This window comes from Neolamprologus multifasciatus, unplaced genomic scaffold (genome assembly GCF_963576455.1).
Source record: "Neolamprologus multifasciatus unplaced genomic scaffold, fNeoMul1.2 scaffold_62, whole genome shotgun sequence".
NCBI classification, from domain to species: Eukaryota; Metazoa; Chordata; class Actinopteri; order Cichliformes; family Cichlidae; genus Neolamprologus; species Neolamprologus multifasciatus.
The window spans coordinates 13,833-29,794 of record NW_028182017.1 but is presented as its reverse complement, the minus strand read 5'-3'; the positions used below and the strand labels follow the sequence as shown (position 1 = coordinate 29,794).

Genomic DNA, 15,962 nt, shown 5'->3' with positions numbered 1-15,962 from the left:
TTGTTTTGGATGATTTTTGTCCAATTCATCCCTAACCCTAACCCTAACCCTAAACCATAAACCATAAACCATAAACCCTAACCCTATCCATAACCCTAACCCTAACCCTAACCCTATCCATAACCCTAACCCTAACCCTAACCCTGACTCACTGCTCACCACTCAGTCGACACTAATAAAAAGTTTGTTTTGGATGATTTTTGTCCAATTCATCCCTAACCCTAACCCTAACCCTAAACCATAAACCATAAACCCTAACCCTATCCATAACCCTAACCCTAACCCTAACCCTAGCCCTATCCATAACCCTAACCCTAACCCTAACCTTATCCATTACCCTAAACCCTAACCCTAACCCTAACCCTAAACCATAAACCATAAACCATAAACCCTAACCCTATCCATAACCCTAACCCCCTAACCCTAACCTTAACCCCCTAACCCTAACCCTAACCCTATCCATAACCCTAACCCTAACCCTAACCCTATCCATTACCCTAAACCCTAACCCTAACCCTAAACCATAAACCATAAACCCTAACCCTATCCATAACCCTAACCCTAACCCTAACCCTATCCATAACCCTAACCCTAACCCTAACCCTATCCATTACCCTAAACCCTAACCCTAACCCTAAGTCAGCAGCACAGTCAATGATTGTGGCAAAGCTTGCCTCACAGGAAATACTGGCCCTGGTGTGGTGAATAAGGCTTCAGCCAGAAGCACAACAGGCTGTGGTGTGGCAAAGATGTCAGCTTCCTCCTGCATATAGTTACAACTCTAAGCAACTGTCCTACGGAGGAAAGACTCACTGCTCACCACTCAAACAGTCGACAATAATAAATAGTTTGTTTTGGATGATTTTTGTCCAATTCATCCCTAACCCTAACCCTAACCCTAACCCAAAGATGGCAGCTTCCTCCTGCGTATAGTTACAACTCTAAGCAACTGTCCTACGGAGGAAAGACTCACTGCTCACCACTCAAACAGTCGACACTAATAAAAAGTTTGTTTTGGATGATTTTTGTCCAATTCATCCCTAACCCTAACCCTATCCCTAAACCATAAACCATAAACCCTAACCCTATCCATAACCCTAACCCTAACCCTATCCATAACCCTAACCCTAACCCTAACCCTATCCATTACCCTAAACCCTAACCCTAACCCTAAACCATAAACCATAAACCCTAACCCTATCCATAACCCTAACCCTAACCCTAACCCTAACCCATAAACCATAAACCCTAACCCTATCCATAACCCTAACCCTAACCCTATCCATAACCCTAACCCTAACCCTAACCCTATCCATTACCCTAAACCCTAACCCTAACCCTAACCCTAAGTAAGCAGCACAGGCAATGATGGTGGCAAAGCTTGCCTCACAGGAAATACTGGCCCTGGTGTGGTGAATAAGGCTTCAGCCAGAAGCACAACAGGCTGTGGTGTGGCAAAGATGTCAGCTTCCTCCTGCGTATAGTTACAACTCTAAGCAACTGTCCTACGGAGGAAAGACTCACTGCTCACCACTCAAACAGTCGACACTAATAAAAAGTTTGTTTTGGATGATTTTTGGCCAATTCATCCCTAACCCTAACCCTAACCCTAAACCATAAACCATAAACCCTAACCCTATCCATAACCCTAACCCTAACCCTATCCATAACCCTAACCCTAACCCTAACCCTAACCCTATCCATTACCCTAAACCCTAACCCTAACCCTAAGTCAGCAGCACAGGCAATGATTGTGGCAAAGCTTGCCTCACAGGAAATACTGGCCCTGGTGTGGTGAATAAGGCTTCAGCCAGAAGCACAACAGGCTGTGGTGTGGCAAAGATGGCAGCTTCCTCCTGCGTATAGTTTCAACTCTAAGCAACTGTCCTACGGAGGAAAGACTCACTGCTCACCACTCAAACAGTCGACAATAATAAAAAGTTTGTTTTGGATGATTTTTGTCCAATTCATCCCTAACCCTAACCCTAACACTAAAAAATAAACCATAAACCCTAACCCTATCCATAACCCTATCCATAACCCTAACCCTAACCCTATCCCTAACCCTGACTCACTGCTCACCACTCAAACAGTCGACACTAATAAAAAGTTTGTTTTGGATGATTTTTGTCCAATTCATCCCTAACCCTAACCCTAACCCTAAACCATAAACCATAAAACCTAACCCTATCCATAACCCTAACCCTAACCCTAACCCTATCCATAACCCTAACCCTAACCCTAACCCTAACCCATAAACCCTAACCCTATCCATAACCCTAACCCTAACCCTACCCATAACCCTAACCCTAACCCTAACCCTATCCATTACCCTAAACCCTAACCCTAACCCTAACCCTAAGTCAGCAGCACAGGCAATGATGGTGGCAAAGCTTGCCTCACAGGAAATACTGGCCCTGGTGTGGTGAATAAGGCTTCAGCCAGAAGCACAACAGGCTGTGGTGTGGCAAAGATGTCAGCTTCCTCCTGCGTATAGTTACAACTCTAAGCAACTGTCCTACGGAGGAAAGACTCACTGCTCACCACTCAAACAGTCGACAATGATAAAAAGTTTGTTTTGGATGATTTTTGTCCAATTCATCCCTAACCCTAACCCTAACCCTAACCCAAAGATGGCAGCTTCCTCCTGCGTATAGTTACAACTCTAAGCAACTGTCCTATGGAGGAAAGACTCACTGCTCACCACTCAAACAGTCGACACTAATAAAAAGTTTGTTTTGGATGATTTTTGTCCAATTCATCCCTAACCCTAACCCTATCCCTAAACCATAAACCATAAACCCTAACCCTATCCATAACCCTAACCCTAACCCTAACCCTAACCCTATCCATAACCCTAACCCTAACCCTAACCCTAACCCTATCCATTACCCTAAACCCTAACCCTAACCCTAAACCATAAACCATAAACCCTAACCCTATCCATAACCCTAACCCTAACCCTAACCCTAACCCATAAACCATAAACCCTAACCCTATCCATAACCCTAACCCTAACCCTATCCATAACCCTAACCCTAACCCTAACCCTATCCATTACCCTAAACCCTAACCCTAACCCTAACCCTAAGTAAGCAGCACAGGCAATGATGGTGGCAAAGCTTGCCTCACAGGAAATACTGGCCCTGGTGTGGTGAATAAGGCTTCAGCCAGAAGCACAACAGGCTGTGGTGTGGCAAAGATGTCAGCTTCCTCCTGCGTATAGTTACAACTCTAAGCAACTGTCCTACGGAGGAAAGACTCACTGCTCACAACTCAAACAGTCGACACTAATAAAAAGTTTGTTTTGGATGATTTTTGTCCAATTCATCCCTAACCCTAACCCTAACCCTAAACCATAAACCATAAACCCTAACCCTATCCATAACCCTAACCCTAACCCTATCCATAACCCCAACCCTAACCCTAACCCTATCCATTACCCTAAACCCTAACCCTAACCCTAAGTCAGCAGCACAGGCAATGATTGTGGCAAAGCTTGCCTCACAGGAAATACTGGCCCTGGTGTGGTGAATAAGGCTTCAGCCAGAAGCACAACAGGCTGTGGTGTGGCAAAGATGGCAGCTTCCTCCTGCGTATAGTTTCAACTCTAAGCAACTGTCCTACGGAGGAAAGACTCACTGCTCACCACTCAAACAGTCGACAATAATAAAAAGTTTGTTTTGGATGATTTTTGTCCAATTCATCCCTAACCCTAACCCTAACCCTAAAAAATAAACCATAAACCCTAACCCTATCCATAACCCTAACCCTAACCCTAACCCTATCCATAACCCTAACCCTAACCCTATCCCTAACCCTGACTCACTGCTCACCACTCAAACAGTCGACACTAATAAAAAGTTTGTTTTGGATGATTTTTGTCCAATTCATCCCTAACCCTAACCCTAACCCTAAACCATAAACCATAAAACCTAACCCTATCCATAACCCTAACCCTAACCCTAACCCTATCCATAACCCTAACCCTAACCCTAACCCTAACCCATAAACCCTAACCCTATCCATAACCCTAACCCTAACCCTATCCATAACCCTAACCCTAACCCTAACCCTATCCATTACCCTAAACCCTAACCCTAACCCTAACCCTAAGTCAGCAGCACAGGCAATGATGGTGGCAAAGCTTGCCTCACAGGAAATACTGGCCCTGGTGTGGTGAATAAGGCTTCAGCCAGAAGCACAACAGGCTGTGGTGTGGCAAAGATGTCAGCTTCCTCCTGCGTATAGTTACAACTCTAAGCAACTGTCCTACGGAGGAAAGACTCACTGCTCACCACTCAAACAGTCGACAATGATAAAAAGTTTGTTTTGGATGATTTTTGTCCAATTCATCCCTAACCCTAACCCTAACCCTAAACCATAAACCATAAACCCTAACCCTATCCATAACCCTAACCCTAACCCTAACCCTAATCCTAACCCTAACCCTACCCTAACCCTAACCCTAACCCCCTAACCCCCTAACCCCTAACCCTAACCCTAACCCCCCTAACCCTAACCCCCTAACCCTAACCCTAACCCCTAACCCTAACCCTACCCTAACCCTAACCCTAACCCTAACCATAAACCATAAACCCTAACCCTATCCATAACCCTAACCCTAACCCTAACCCTATCCATAACCCTAACCCTAACCCTAACCCTATCCATAACCCTAAACCCTAACCCTAACCCTAAACCATAAACCATAAACCCTAACCATATCCATAACCCTAACCCTAACCCATAAACCATAAACCCTAACCCTATCCATAACCCTAACCCTAACCCTAATCCTATCCATAACCATAACCCTAAACCTAACCCTAACCCTGACTCACTGCTCACCACTCAAACAGTCGACACTAATAAAAAGTTTGTTTTGGATGATTTTTGTCCAATTCATCCCTAACCCTAACCCTAACCCTAAACCATAAACCATAAACCCTAACCCTATCCATAACCCTAACCCTAACCCTAACCCTAGCCCTATCCATAACCCTAACCCTAACCCTAACCCTATCCATTACCCTAAACCCTAACCCTAACCCTAAACCATAAACCATAAACCCTAACCCTATCTATAACCCTAACCCCTAACCCTAACCCTAACCCTAACCCCTAACCCTAACCCTAACTCTAACCCTATCCATAACCCTAACCCTAACCCTAACCCTATCCATTACCCTAAACCCTAACCCTAACCCTAAACCATAAACCATAAACCCTAACCCTATCCATAACCCTATCCCTAACCCTAACCCTAAACCATAAACCATAAACCATAAACACTAACCCTATCCATAACCCTAACCCTAACCCTAACCCTAACCCTATCCATAACCCTAACCCTAACCCTAACCCTGACTCACTGCTCACCACTCAAACAGTCGACAGTAATAAAAAGCTTGTTTTGGATGATTTTTGTCCAATTCATCCCTAACCCTAACCCTAAACCTAAACCATAAACCATAAACCCTAACCCTATCCATAACTCTAACCCTAACCCTAACCCTAACCCTATCCATAACCCTAACCCTAACCCTAACCCTATCCATTACCCTAAACCCTAACCCTAACCCTAAGTCAGCAGCACAGGCAATGATTGTGGCAAAGCTTGCCTCACAGGAAATACTGGCCCTGGTGTGGTGAATAAGGCTTCAGCCAGAAGCACAACAGGCTGTGGTGTGGCAAAGATGGCAGCTTCCTCCTGCGTATAGTTACAACTCTAAGCAACTGTCCTATGGAGGAAAGACTCACTGCTCACCAATCAAACAGTCGACAATAATAAAAAGTTTGTTTTGGATGATTTTTGTCCAATTCATCCCTAACCCTAACCCTAAACCATAAACCATAAACCCTAACCCTATCCATAACCCTAACCCTAACCCTAACCCTATCCATAACCCTAACCCTGACTCACTGCTCACCACTCAAACAGTCGACACTAATATAAAGTTTATTTTGGATGATTTTTGTCCAATTCATCCATAACCCTAACCCTAACCCTAAACCATAAACCATAAACCCTAACCCTATCCATAACCCTAACCCTAACCCTAGACCTATCCATAACCCTAACCCTAACCCTAACCCTATCCATTACCCTAAACCCTAACCCTAACCCTAAACCATAAACCATAAACCTTAACCCTATCCATAACCCTAACCCTAACCCTAACCCTAACCCTTCAGCCAGAAGCACAACAGGCTGTGGTGTGGCAAAGATGGCAGCTTCCTCCTGTGTATAGTTACAACTCTAAGCAACTGTCCTACGGAGGAAAGACTCACTGCTCACCACTCAAACAGTCGACACTAATAAAAAGTTTGTTTTGGATGATTTTTGTCCAATTCATCCCTAACCCTAACCCTAACCCTAAACCTAAACCATAAACCATAAACCCTAACCCTATCCATAACCCTAACCCTAACCCTAACACTAACCCTAACCCTATCCATAACCCTAACCCTAACCCTATCCATTACCCTAAACCCTAACCCTAACCCTAAACCATAAACCATAAACCCTAACCCTACCCATAACTCTAACCCTAATCCTATCCGTAACCCTAACCCTAACCCTAACCTTATCCATTACCCTAAACCCTAACCCTAACCCTAACCTAAGTCAGCAGCACAGGCAATGATTGTGGCAAAGCTTGCCTCACAGGAAATACTGTCCCTGGTGTGGTGAATAAGGCTTCAGCCAGAAGCACAACAGGCCGTGGTGTGGCAAAGATGGCAGCTTCCTCCTGCGTATAGTTACAACTCTAAGCAACTGTCCTACGGAGGAAAGACTCACTGCTCACCACTCAAACAGTCGACACTAATAAAAAGTTTGTTTTGGATGATTTTTGTCCAATTCATCCCTAACCCTAACCCTAAACCATAAACCATAAACCCTAACCCTATCCATAACCCTAACCCTAACCCTAACCCTATCCATAACCCTAAACCCTAACCCTAACCCTAAACCATAAACCATAAACCCTAACCATATCCATAACCCTAACCCTAACCCATAAACCATAAACCCTAACCCTATCCATAACCCTAACCCTAACCCTAATCCTATCCATAACCATAACCCTAAACCTAACCCTAACCCTGACTCACTGCTCATGTTACGGATTCAAATATTGAGGAGGGATACAGGAGGAAAACCCAAAATAACCACACTGGTCCGGCCGGGTCAAGTCAAACGATGATTTAATGAACACACGCGTGGGAGATGGACACCATACATCAGACAGCATCAGATCTCAATACAAACTCCACACACTCATTGTTTTATAGAAATCAGGGTATTAGAACGCCCCCTCATGCGTACAGATAGTACAATACAGTCAATATTGACAACTTTAGACACATCAAGAAAAACATTCTCTTCGTCTCGAGGACAGACACTGGCTCCAGTGCCTCTCCTTGGAGCGGACTGTCCCCTACGGAGACACAACATTACAGCTGCAAGGTTTTCCAAATGATCAAGTTCACCTGTATATAATACGCTGAGTCAGGGATACAATATTAAATGCATGTTGGTTTAATGAACTACCATTACTTAAAAACTTAATAAATTGATTGATTGAATCTTTATTTTGAACATGTTAAAAAAGTACATCAACATAGAATCAAAAGAGACAAATAAACAAAGCAAAGTTTAGTTAAAAAGATATAACTGAATAAAAATCACAAAGAATCACATAATATCAGTGTTATGTAAGCGCGTGCAACCTCCTGGGCCCAAAGTCATCTCACACCATGGATCAGCCAGTCATAGCGCTGACTGAAGTTTTTGACCTTTATTAACTCGGGCACAACTCTATAATAAGCAACAAACTGCCATATGTGTAAGGTGATCATGTTTACACCTGCAAAGAGAGATCATATAATTATTCTGACACCTGTAAATAAAAGATTAACACCAGGTTATAACAATCACTGTAATTCAAAGGTTAAATGTAATGTCAATAACTTCAATCAATGTTTAATGCAATGGTTATTAAATGATTCTGATATAATGATGATGATTCTGCTAAAAATGAAATAAAACACCCCTTTTCACCCGACAATTCCCTCTGTTGACCTCTAGGAGAATCCAGAGGTCACAACACCAAATGTTATATCAATTCTTGATTTACACAGCCTGTTCTACGTGCATCAGTGGCATCATGGACATCGGAGTCACAACTCCAGGGTCCACTGCCCTTGTGATCACTTTCTCCAACAATGCTCTGGCACAAGGAATAAAACAACACCCACAAATAACAAAAATACCCACCAAAATAGACAAAGTAAGCATGACCGAAAGCACAAGCCCTTTCCACCGTCCGAACACCGAGTCCATCCAGCCCTCCAGCGGATTGTCAACTCCTGAGTGATCATGCATCGTTTCAGACAGGCTCTTTAAGCCCTCAAGAGCCCGAGTCACTGAGCCGTCCGGAGCGGTGTTGTTTGGAATGAAGGTGCAGCACTGATCTCCAAACATGGCACAAACGCCCCCTTTTTCTGCTAATAGCATATCAAGGGCCATCCTATTTTGCACACCCATTAATGAGGTGGGACCCACCTGCTCCGCTAACCCCTCCATCCCGTCTCTGGTCAGGTTAGAGAGTCTCAGCACATTATAATGAACATAATTAATCCTATCTACGTTCTTGTTTGGGGTCACTGGAAAGAAAGCAGAGATTATTGGAAGATTTTCAAAACCGGCTGCTATTTGGTCAGCAAGTTTATATTCACTTGGAACCCCCCTGGGCACTCCAATGGAGTCGATCCAGGTTGGTGAATTCATTCTAGGGTCATAAACATGTGTTCCATCAATTTGTGTTTTTAGCAAAATGTGTCTCTTTCGTCTGGCTGCCAATGTGCGTGTGTTGCGCTGTGGGGTCGCTTTTACCTGATTTCCAATTAGCATAAGTGGCGCTCCTAGTCTCACCATCGCGCACGTCCCCACGCTTCCCAGAGGAACACGAACCAAAAGAGTCTTATGGCCGCAATAATAATACAGCCCGCTTCTGGCCCAGGTTCCAATCAATGTAGTCGCATCACTTACATTATTTGTGGTCCTCCCCAGGTGTGTAACAGAACACCAACTGGGATCAATTTCTCCCAAATTATACTTTACTTTATCGGTGGAGAACTTAAAACACGTATAATTATCCTTTCTAGGCATAAACGGTCCTACTTGGGTGTATTTGTGGATAGGGGGAAATAAACTGGACAAAACAGTGCAATTCCCACTATTCACCACTTCTCTCGTCATTCGCAACATGCAATTATAGCCCCACTGATCCTCTGGATGCAGTGGCGCCGGCTCTGTGAACAAACGCGGTCTAGCGGAAGCACAAGCTACACAATTAGACAATTTTTGTTCTCTCGCATTTTGAGCCATCCAGTCCAGCCAGATGTTGCTGTCACTGAACCCGGTGGCGCGTTCAATCAAATCTCTAGGTTTTAATGTGCTGTAGTCCACCGACAGGACCCGTCTACCGTTTGGTTCCTGCTCCTCTGGCACCGCCTCCGACGACCCGCTTCCTTTTTGGCCTGTAAAAGAAGTAACCGAGTTGATTGAATTGAAAGTCACGTATGTTGCTGTTTCTTTTCTAACTGACTGTACTATGTTATGTTTTCCTAAGAAATTAACTTTAATTAACCTTTTTCGATCAGTTCCTTCAGTTTCCACACCCACAACTAAATATACAGGTTTTTCCCGCTGCCAATTCCCCAATGACAAAGTTAACAGATTTTTAAATGGACTGTAATCCCTTTGAAGTTTAAGCTCATGTCCTGGTCCTAATTCTGACGGTTCCCAATTTTCCCCAGTATAACCCTTTACCTGATTCCAATTCCTACACCACCCGTCATAAGGCCGATTTCCCCTTTCGCAGTGTGTACTCACTGAGTAATCCCAGCAGATCCATACATTGTATCCTCTCCAATTGCCGCTCGCGCCCTTACAGTTAAAAACATCACACAAATCAAACGTAAAAGAAGTTGTGGAGCCGTTAACATAATCTAATTCTAAACCACCATAAGTGCTGAGACACTCATCCGTTTTACCAGAGATTTCGCGCTTCATTCTCGCCCGCGACTTGAGTTCACTGAGTGGTATATCGAGTGGGGCTGGGCTGGAATGACCTCCGTGCTCAGACAGTCTGCGTGGGCCGGTCTGCAACAAATAAACCAAAAAACATATAGCGGTGATTAATAACATAATTAACATCAAACGAAGTAACATTTTGTTAATTTTTGTATCTTCTCTCTCATCACAGGTTTCTGATTGTTGTAATGGCATTGTATCATGTATGACTTGTTTTTTGTTATTTTTGTCTTTTTTTTTTTTCTTTTTTTTTTTACATACAAGTTCAAAACTCTTCTTATCAAAGCCTTTATGTGAAATCTTCAATTTGATACCGCTCCCTTTTGCTGTCGCGGTGACTTCCTCCTAAGCTGGTCTTCGTTCTTCGGCCTCCCAGATAGACTACCGGTCGGCCCGTTGCACAGGTGTGAGGGTTTATTCTGCCTCTGTTTTTCACCTGTGTTGGGTGGAGTTGCAATTTTTTCCACCCAGCTGTCGTGTGCCGGTGCACACTGCGACCAGTGGTACCAGTTGTCGCCTTTCCCTTTCAGTTGAACCGCTTTCGCCGTCCGGGCAAACACCTCGTATGGACCAGTCCAACGAGGTTCCTTCCACTTGCGTTTGATGACCTTCAGCCACACTACTCTCGCGTCTGGGACCTCTCCTTCTCCTGGGGGTTTTTCACAAGCCACCTGCTTTGTGAAGCTGGACACAAGCGCCTTTAACTCGTTCCAATAGTCTGCGTGAGACCTGTTCCCTCTCGTGCCCTGTTCGACCGGGCCCACCGTCCAAGGTGCCGGAAACTGTCTCCCAGTCAGCAGCTCGTATGGCGTGAAACCTGTGGACTGATTAACAGAACATCTTATGGTCATCAACGCAATCGGCAGGGCCGCGACCCAATTGAGCCCTGTTTGCGCGCAGATTTTAGCTAATTTATTTTTCAAATTTAAATTCATCCTTTCTACTTTCCCTTGGGATTGAGGATGATACACTGTTCCAAATTTGTGCTGAACTCCCAACATTTTTTCCACCTTTGCCAAATCTTGATTTTTAAAGTGGGTTCCATTATCTGATCGAATTTTTTTAGGGAACCCATGTCGAGGAATATAATGATTGATTAAACATTTGATCACGGTCCTCGCATCTTCCTTTTTAGTCGCCCATGCCTCTGGCCAGCCGGTCAGTACATCTACACACACCAACAAATAACGAAGACCACCAGGGCCTGAATCAATCATATCAGTGAAATCAATGACAATCTCCTCTCCCGGCCTCTCAGGCATCCGGAACTTACCCAATTCTGGTTTGATCGCTGGCTTGGGATTGTGTGCTCCACAGATTAGACACCTTTTGGCCTTCTCCCTTATCATTTCTCTGAGGTTAGGGTGCCACCAGTGACACAGATTTCTCTCCATTTGTGCTATTCCGACGTGTCCAAGCCCGTGGGCCTCGCTCACCTTCTGTTTCGCCATTTCGTCTGTTAGCACGGGACGCCCGTCTGGCCCCCTCCACAAGCCTCCATCCTGCCAGGCTCCCTTATTTTTCCACACCCCCTTTTCCTCTGGGGATGCCTCCTCCTGGGTCTGTTTGACCTCCTCCGTTTGGTTAATTGGCCCTTCCTCTTCTGCAATTACCTGTATCATTTGTCTCCGTCCTTTGTAACCTGCTGCCTCCTTTGCGGCTTCGTCCGCTTTCTGGTTTCCTTTTGCCACCATGCTGGTTCCTTGTGAGTGCCCTTTGCATTTTATGATACTCACTTCTCTTGGATCGGCCAAGGCCTCCTCCAGTTCCTCCATTTCCTTCTTGTGGCAAATAGGCGCGTTGGTTGCTGTTCTGAATCCTGCTCTTTTCCATTGAGGCAGCTCCACGTGCGCTGCTCCGAATGCATACGCTGAGTCTGTGTAGATGTTCACTCTCATATCCTTAGCTAACCTCAAAGCTCGAGCTAGGGCTATCACTTCAGCTCTCTGAGCCGACTGCTGTCCCTCAATCCTTCCTGCTTCTTTGACCTGATACTCATTTCCTACTCTACAGACCACCGCATAGCCGGTTTTTAGTCCTTCTTCATCTCTGTGGCAACATCCATCTGTGAACCAATCCTCAGCTCCAGGTATAGGTTCCGCCTTCAGGTCCTCTCTAATTTTTTCTTCAACCTGTGCTCTTTTGACGCAGTCATGTGGTTCCCCTGCTCCCATTAAATCTGCCATGTTAATTCCTTCATGTGTGAATGTCAAATTTGGAGCCTCCAAAACTTTACTCAACTTCTGTTGTGCCCGTGGCGTCATACTAAATGCTTGTGAGTTCACGTACGCCACTATACTATGTGTAGTGAGTATTTTTAGTGGATGTCCTCTCACTACATGTGCTGTTTTCTGAATGACTTTGGCAACCCCTGCTGCATGTTGTGTGCATGTGGGATGTCTTGCTTCTGTTGGATGCAGTTTTATACTAACATACATGAGAACATCCCTACTCCCCCCTTTTTTCTGAAACAACACCCCGTTTACGACGGAGTTTGTTTCGGAAATATCCAAATAGAATGGCTCATCATAATTAGGTGTAACCAAATCAGATGCTCTTGACAGATCCTGTTTTAATGCAATAAACGCGATTTCAGTGTCAGGCGTCCAAGGCAATTCAGCCTTAAGATTTCGAACGCCAACTTGCTTCAGTAGGCCCCTTAAAGGGGCAGTTTTACCTACATAGTCAGGAATGAACTTTCTGCTGTAACCTGTCAAACCAAGGAAAGAAAGCATTTCTCTCACTGTTCGCGGTTTTGGGTGTGTCAGAATTTGGTCTCTGTGTGTGTTCATTAAACCCACTGATTTGTGTGCGATTACCCGACCCAAAAATGTTACCTCAGATCGAACCAATTGCAACTTTTCTTTACTCACTTTGAAGCCACACTCCGCCAATCTATTCAACACGACGAACTAGGCTGCCGCACAATCCGCTGCTGACGGGGCTGCAATGAGAAGATCATCGACATATTGAATCAATGTACATCCATCTGGCAAATTACATGTTGACAGGGCCTCTTTGAGCACCTGATTGAAAATGCCAGGAGAAAGTGCAAAACCTTGTGGTAAACGTGTGTATCTGAATTTTTTGCCTCTGTATGTGAATGAGAAAATGTCTCTGAGTGACTCATGCAGTGGAAGACAAAAGAATGCATTTGCTAGGTCAATACAAGTGAACCACTTTTGGTCACACTTAATATCTGATAGTGCAGTGTAAGGGTTTGGAACAGGTACAGTGTTAGTGTGCAATATGGCATTAATGGCACGCAAATCATGTGCCATACGATACTTTCCTGTTCCAGATTTCTCCACCGGTAGAATTGGTGTGTTCCAATGTGAGTAAGATGGCTCTAACACTCCGGCGTTTAACAGCCCTTCAATTGTTTCTGCAATTCCTTCTTCTGCTTCCGGTTTATGTTTATACTGCGGTCTGTTGATTGGTGTGTTTGATTTCAGGTGGAACAGGATAGGCGAACAGGTGGCCAGGCCAACATCTGTGGGCCCTTTGGACCACAAACTGTCAGGCAGTTTTGACAGTTCAGCAACTGCATCAGGATGATCTGCTCTCTCTCTTCCATATGTTTCTGAAATTTCTTGATGTTCAAGGGTCACTACATCATTAGACATACAAGTTATACGATAGATTTTAGAATTTGGTGCATAACATAAATTTGGAATTTGGGTGCTTTGCCACCCGGCGTCGTCCAGCGCCCGCCTGACCATTGGTCCCAGATCACATGCTCCATGACCTTCGTGGACCGCCAATGTAATGTGAGGGGCCGAATTTTCTCCCACATTATACCAAGGCAGTTGTTCATCAGTTAATTTTACAGCCGCGGCTACACCTTCTGGCCCAATGTAAATGTTATTTGTTTGCACATTCCAGATCTGACCCTCAAGATCAGACTGGAATAGTTCACGATAGGTGTCATCATTTTCCCTGTCATAAAAAAGAGTGACGTGGTATGGATCTGGTGGTGGGGAGTAAACTGCCAAGCTCATTATCCAGGGTCTCCACAGTTGGAATTGACTTAGAATGCCTTCCTCCAGTAGCCTTCCCCAGTAAATGTCGGCTTTGGGTTGTTCACAGTTCTGAAGCAGATACTGAGTCTTTGAGTTTGTTCCCAGGCACGGGAAATGCTGTCCTCCTGGCAGAGTAACAGACAGTCCATCTGCAGAGCACATGATAGTAGCTCCCAGCTTCACGAGCAGGTCCCTGCCCATGAGATTCACTGGCACTTGAGGTGACACCACATATTGATGTTTCACAGTCTGCTTTCCCAGCTTTGTCACGGCTGGATCGGTCAACGGCAGAGTCATTGGAACCCCGGAAAAACCCACCACATTAACTGTGTGATAGGAAAGTGTGGCACAGTCTGGTGTTGCTTTCAATGTGGAATATGTTGCTCCAGTGTCCACTAGAAAGGGCAATTCTGTCCCTTCCACGGTCATTGACAGCATAGGGTCTGCCATCCCCATGCTGTTTGGTCTCTCCGGGCTCCTTCAGTACTGCTGCTGTTCCCAGCCCCAGTCAGCCACTGGGTACTGAGCGACTGGCGCTGCACTTGGGTTCGGGGCTTGATATGCTCCCCTGTACCCATTTCTCCCTCTTTGTGTTCCACGTGCCTGGGGTCGATAGCCTCTCCTTGGATTGCTTTGAAAAAATTCTGGACAATCTCTACTCCAGTGTCCCTCTGCTCCACATTTCCAACAGGCATTCCAAGGCATGTTAGTGGGATTCCCTGTTTCACGAGCTCTTTGCACTCCCCTCACTGATCCACCACGCCCTCTTTGCGGACCACCGGTTCCCCAATTCCCTATGGGTTGACGCTGCCTTGGTGCATTGACGGGCCACCTGTCATCAGAGCACAGACTCGGGTCTCCCTCTGGCCATTCAGGCGCGGGACCAGGCCGGGGCCCAGCTATCATTATTTTCTTTGCGTTCTCCTTTTCCTCTCTCTTTTTCTCTCCAACTTTATTTCTTGCTTCTGTCAACTGTAACTTAAGCAAGGACGCCTGTGCCTCCTCCAACTCTTTTTTTGGCTGTTCGCGGTATCTTGTTCCTCCTGCAACCGATGTGTTACATGTCTTTCCCACTGCACAGAGTCTGCTACAGCGAAATCTGGATTTTTCTCTAAGTCAGCTTTTACTTGGTTGGGCAGCCCTGCCAGCACCGCAGAACGGAACCACGCACGATGCTCACCTTCATTACCTGGATGGATACCTGTTTCTGACAACCACTGCTCTTTGGCTTTTGCTAAAAACTCCCTAGGTGTATGTTGGGGGTCCCAATTTATTTTAGGTATAGCTCCAGTATTAGGGGTTGGGTACTTCTCACGGACTGCGTCAGATAAGGCACCTTGCACTTCATGGTATGGCAGATCATTTGCATACCGAGTTGTATGGGCTATAGCCTCTACATCAGCTAGCCCACCACCGAGCATACAGTGGCCACCAATAGCACGGAAATCGCCAATGGCAAGTTCCTGGCCTTCGGTCAATCTACTCAATGTTCTTAACCAACTCGCTCCTCCCTCAGTTATAGGTGGAAGTTGTTTAACCAATGCTTCCAAATCTCTTATTTTATATGGGCGGTACAGTGGTTCATTTTTTGAACCTGCTATTAAAGGGAGATTATAACCAGGGGCAGCAGCTCCTGGCTCTAAGGACACTTTTTTATAGCGAACCGCGTGTTGTTTTCCTCTTAAACTTTGAAACATGGGCCTTCTCACTCCTCTTCCTCCACGTCCCGATCTCAAATTTCTGCCTACATTTGAGTCTGACTGAACTACTCTGTCTCTTTCCTCATCACTCTCCTCTTCCGATGAAGTCGCACCATCTTCACTCTCGTTCTCTGG

General features: G+C 45.2%; 1 protein-coding gene and 2 long non-coding RNA genes across 40 annotated transcripts in view; 1 reads left to right on the top strand and 2 right to left on the bottom strand.

Moving 5' to 3' along the window:
- Positions 1–70: 70 nt before the first annotated feature.
- Positions 71–15,962, bottom strand: part of LOC146490186 (uncharacterized) — a 29,289-nt gene continuing 13,397 nt past the window's right edge. For 6 of the 38 annotated variants that reach the window (XR_014872978.1, XR_014872975.1, XR_014872969.1 and 3 more), the window contains 5 exons: positions 5,300–5,370; positions 3,936–4,484; positions 2,694–2,875; positions 2,247–2,291; positions 1,070–1,308 (listed from right to left, as the gene is read on the bottom strand). This is a non-coding gene — a long non-coding RNA (uncharacterized LOC146490186). The other 32 variants (XR_014872970.1, XR_014872972.1, XR_014872961.1 and 29 more) reach the window with 30 other exon arrangements.
- LOC146490188 (uncharacterized) lies at positions 152–1,714 on the top strand. The gene is made up of 2 exons (XR_014872979.1): positions 152–650; positions 1,433–1,714. It is a non-coding gene; the product is annotated as an uncharacterized LOC146490188 (long non-coding RNA).
- Positions 12,960–14,958, bottom strand: LOC146490187 (uncharacterized). The gene has a single exon (XM_085153414.1). It carries the CDS (start codon positions 14,581–14,583, stop codon positions 13,018–13,020), a length of 1,566 nt encoding a protein of 521 aa, XP_085009540.1. The 5' UTR covers positions 14,584–14,958; the 3' UTR covers positions 12,960–13,017.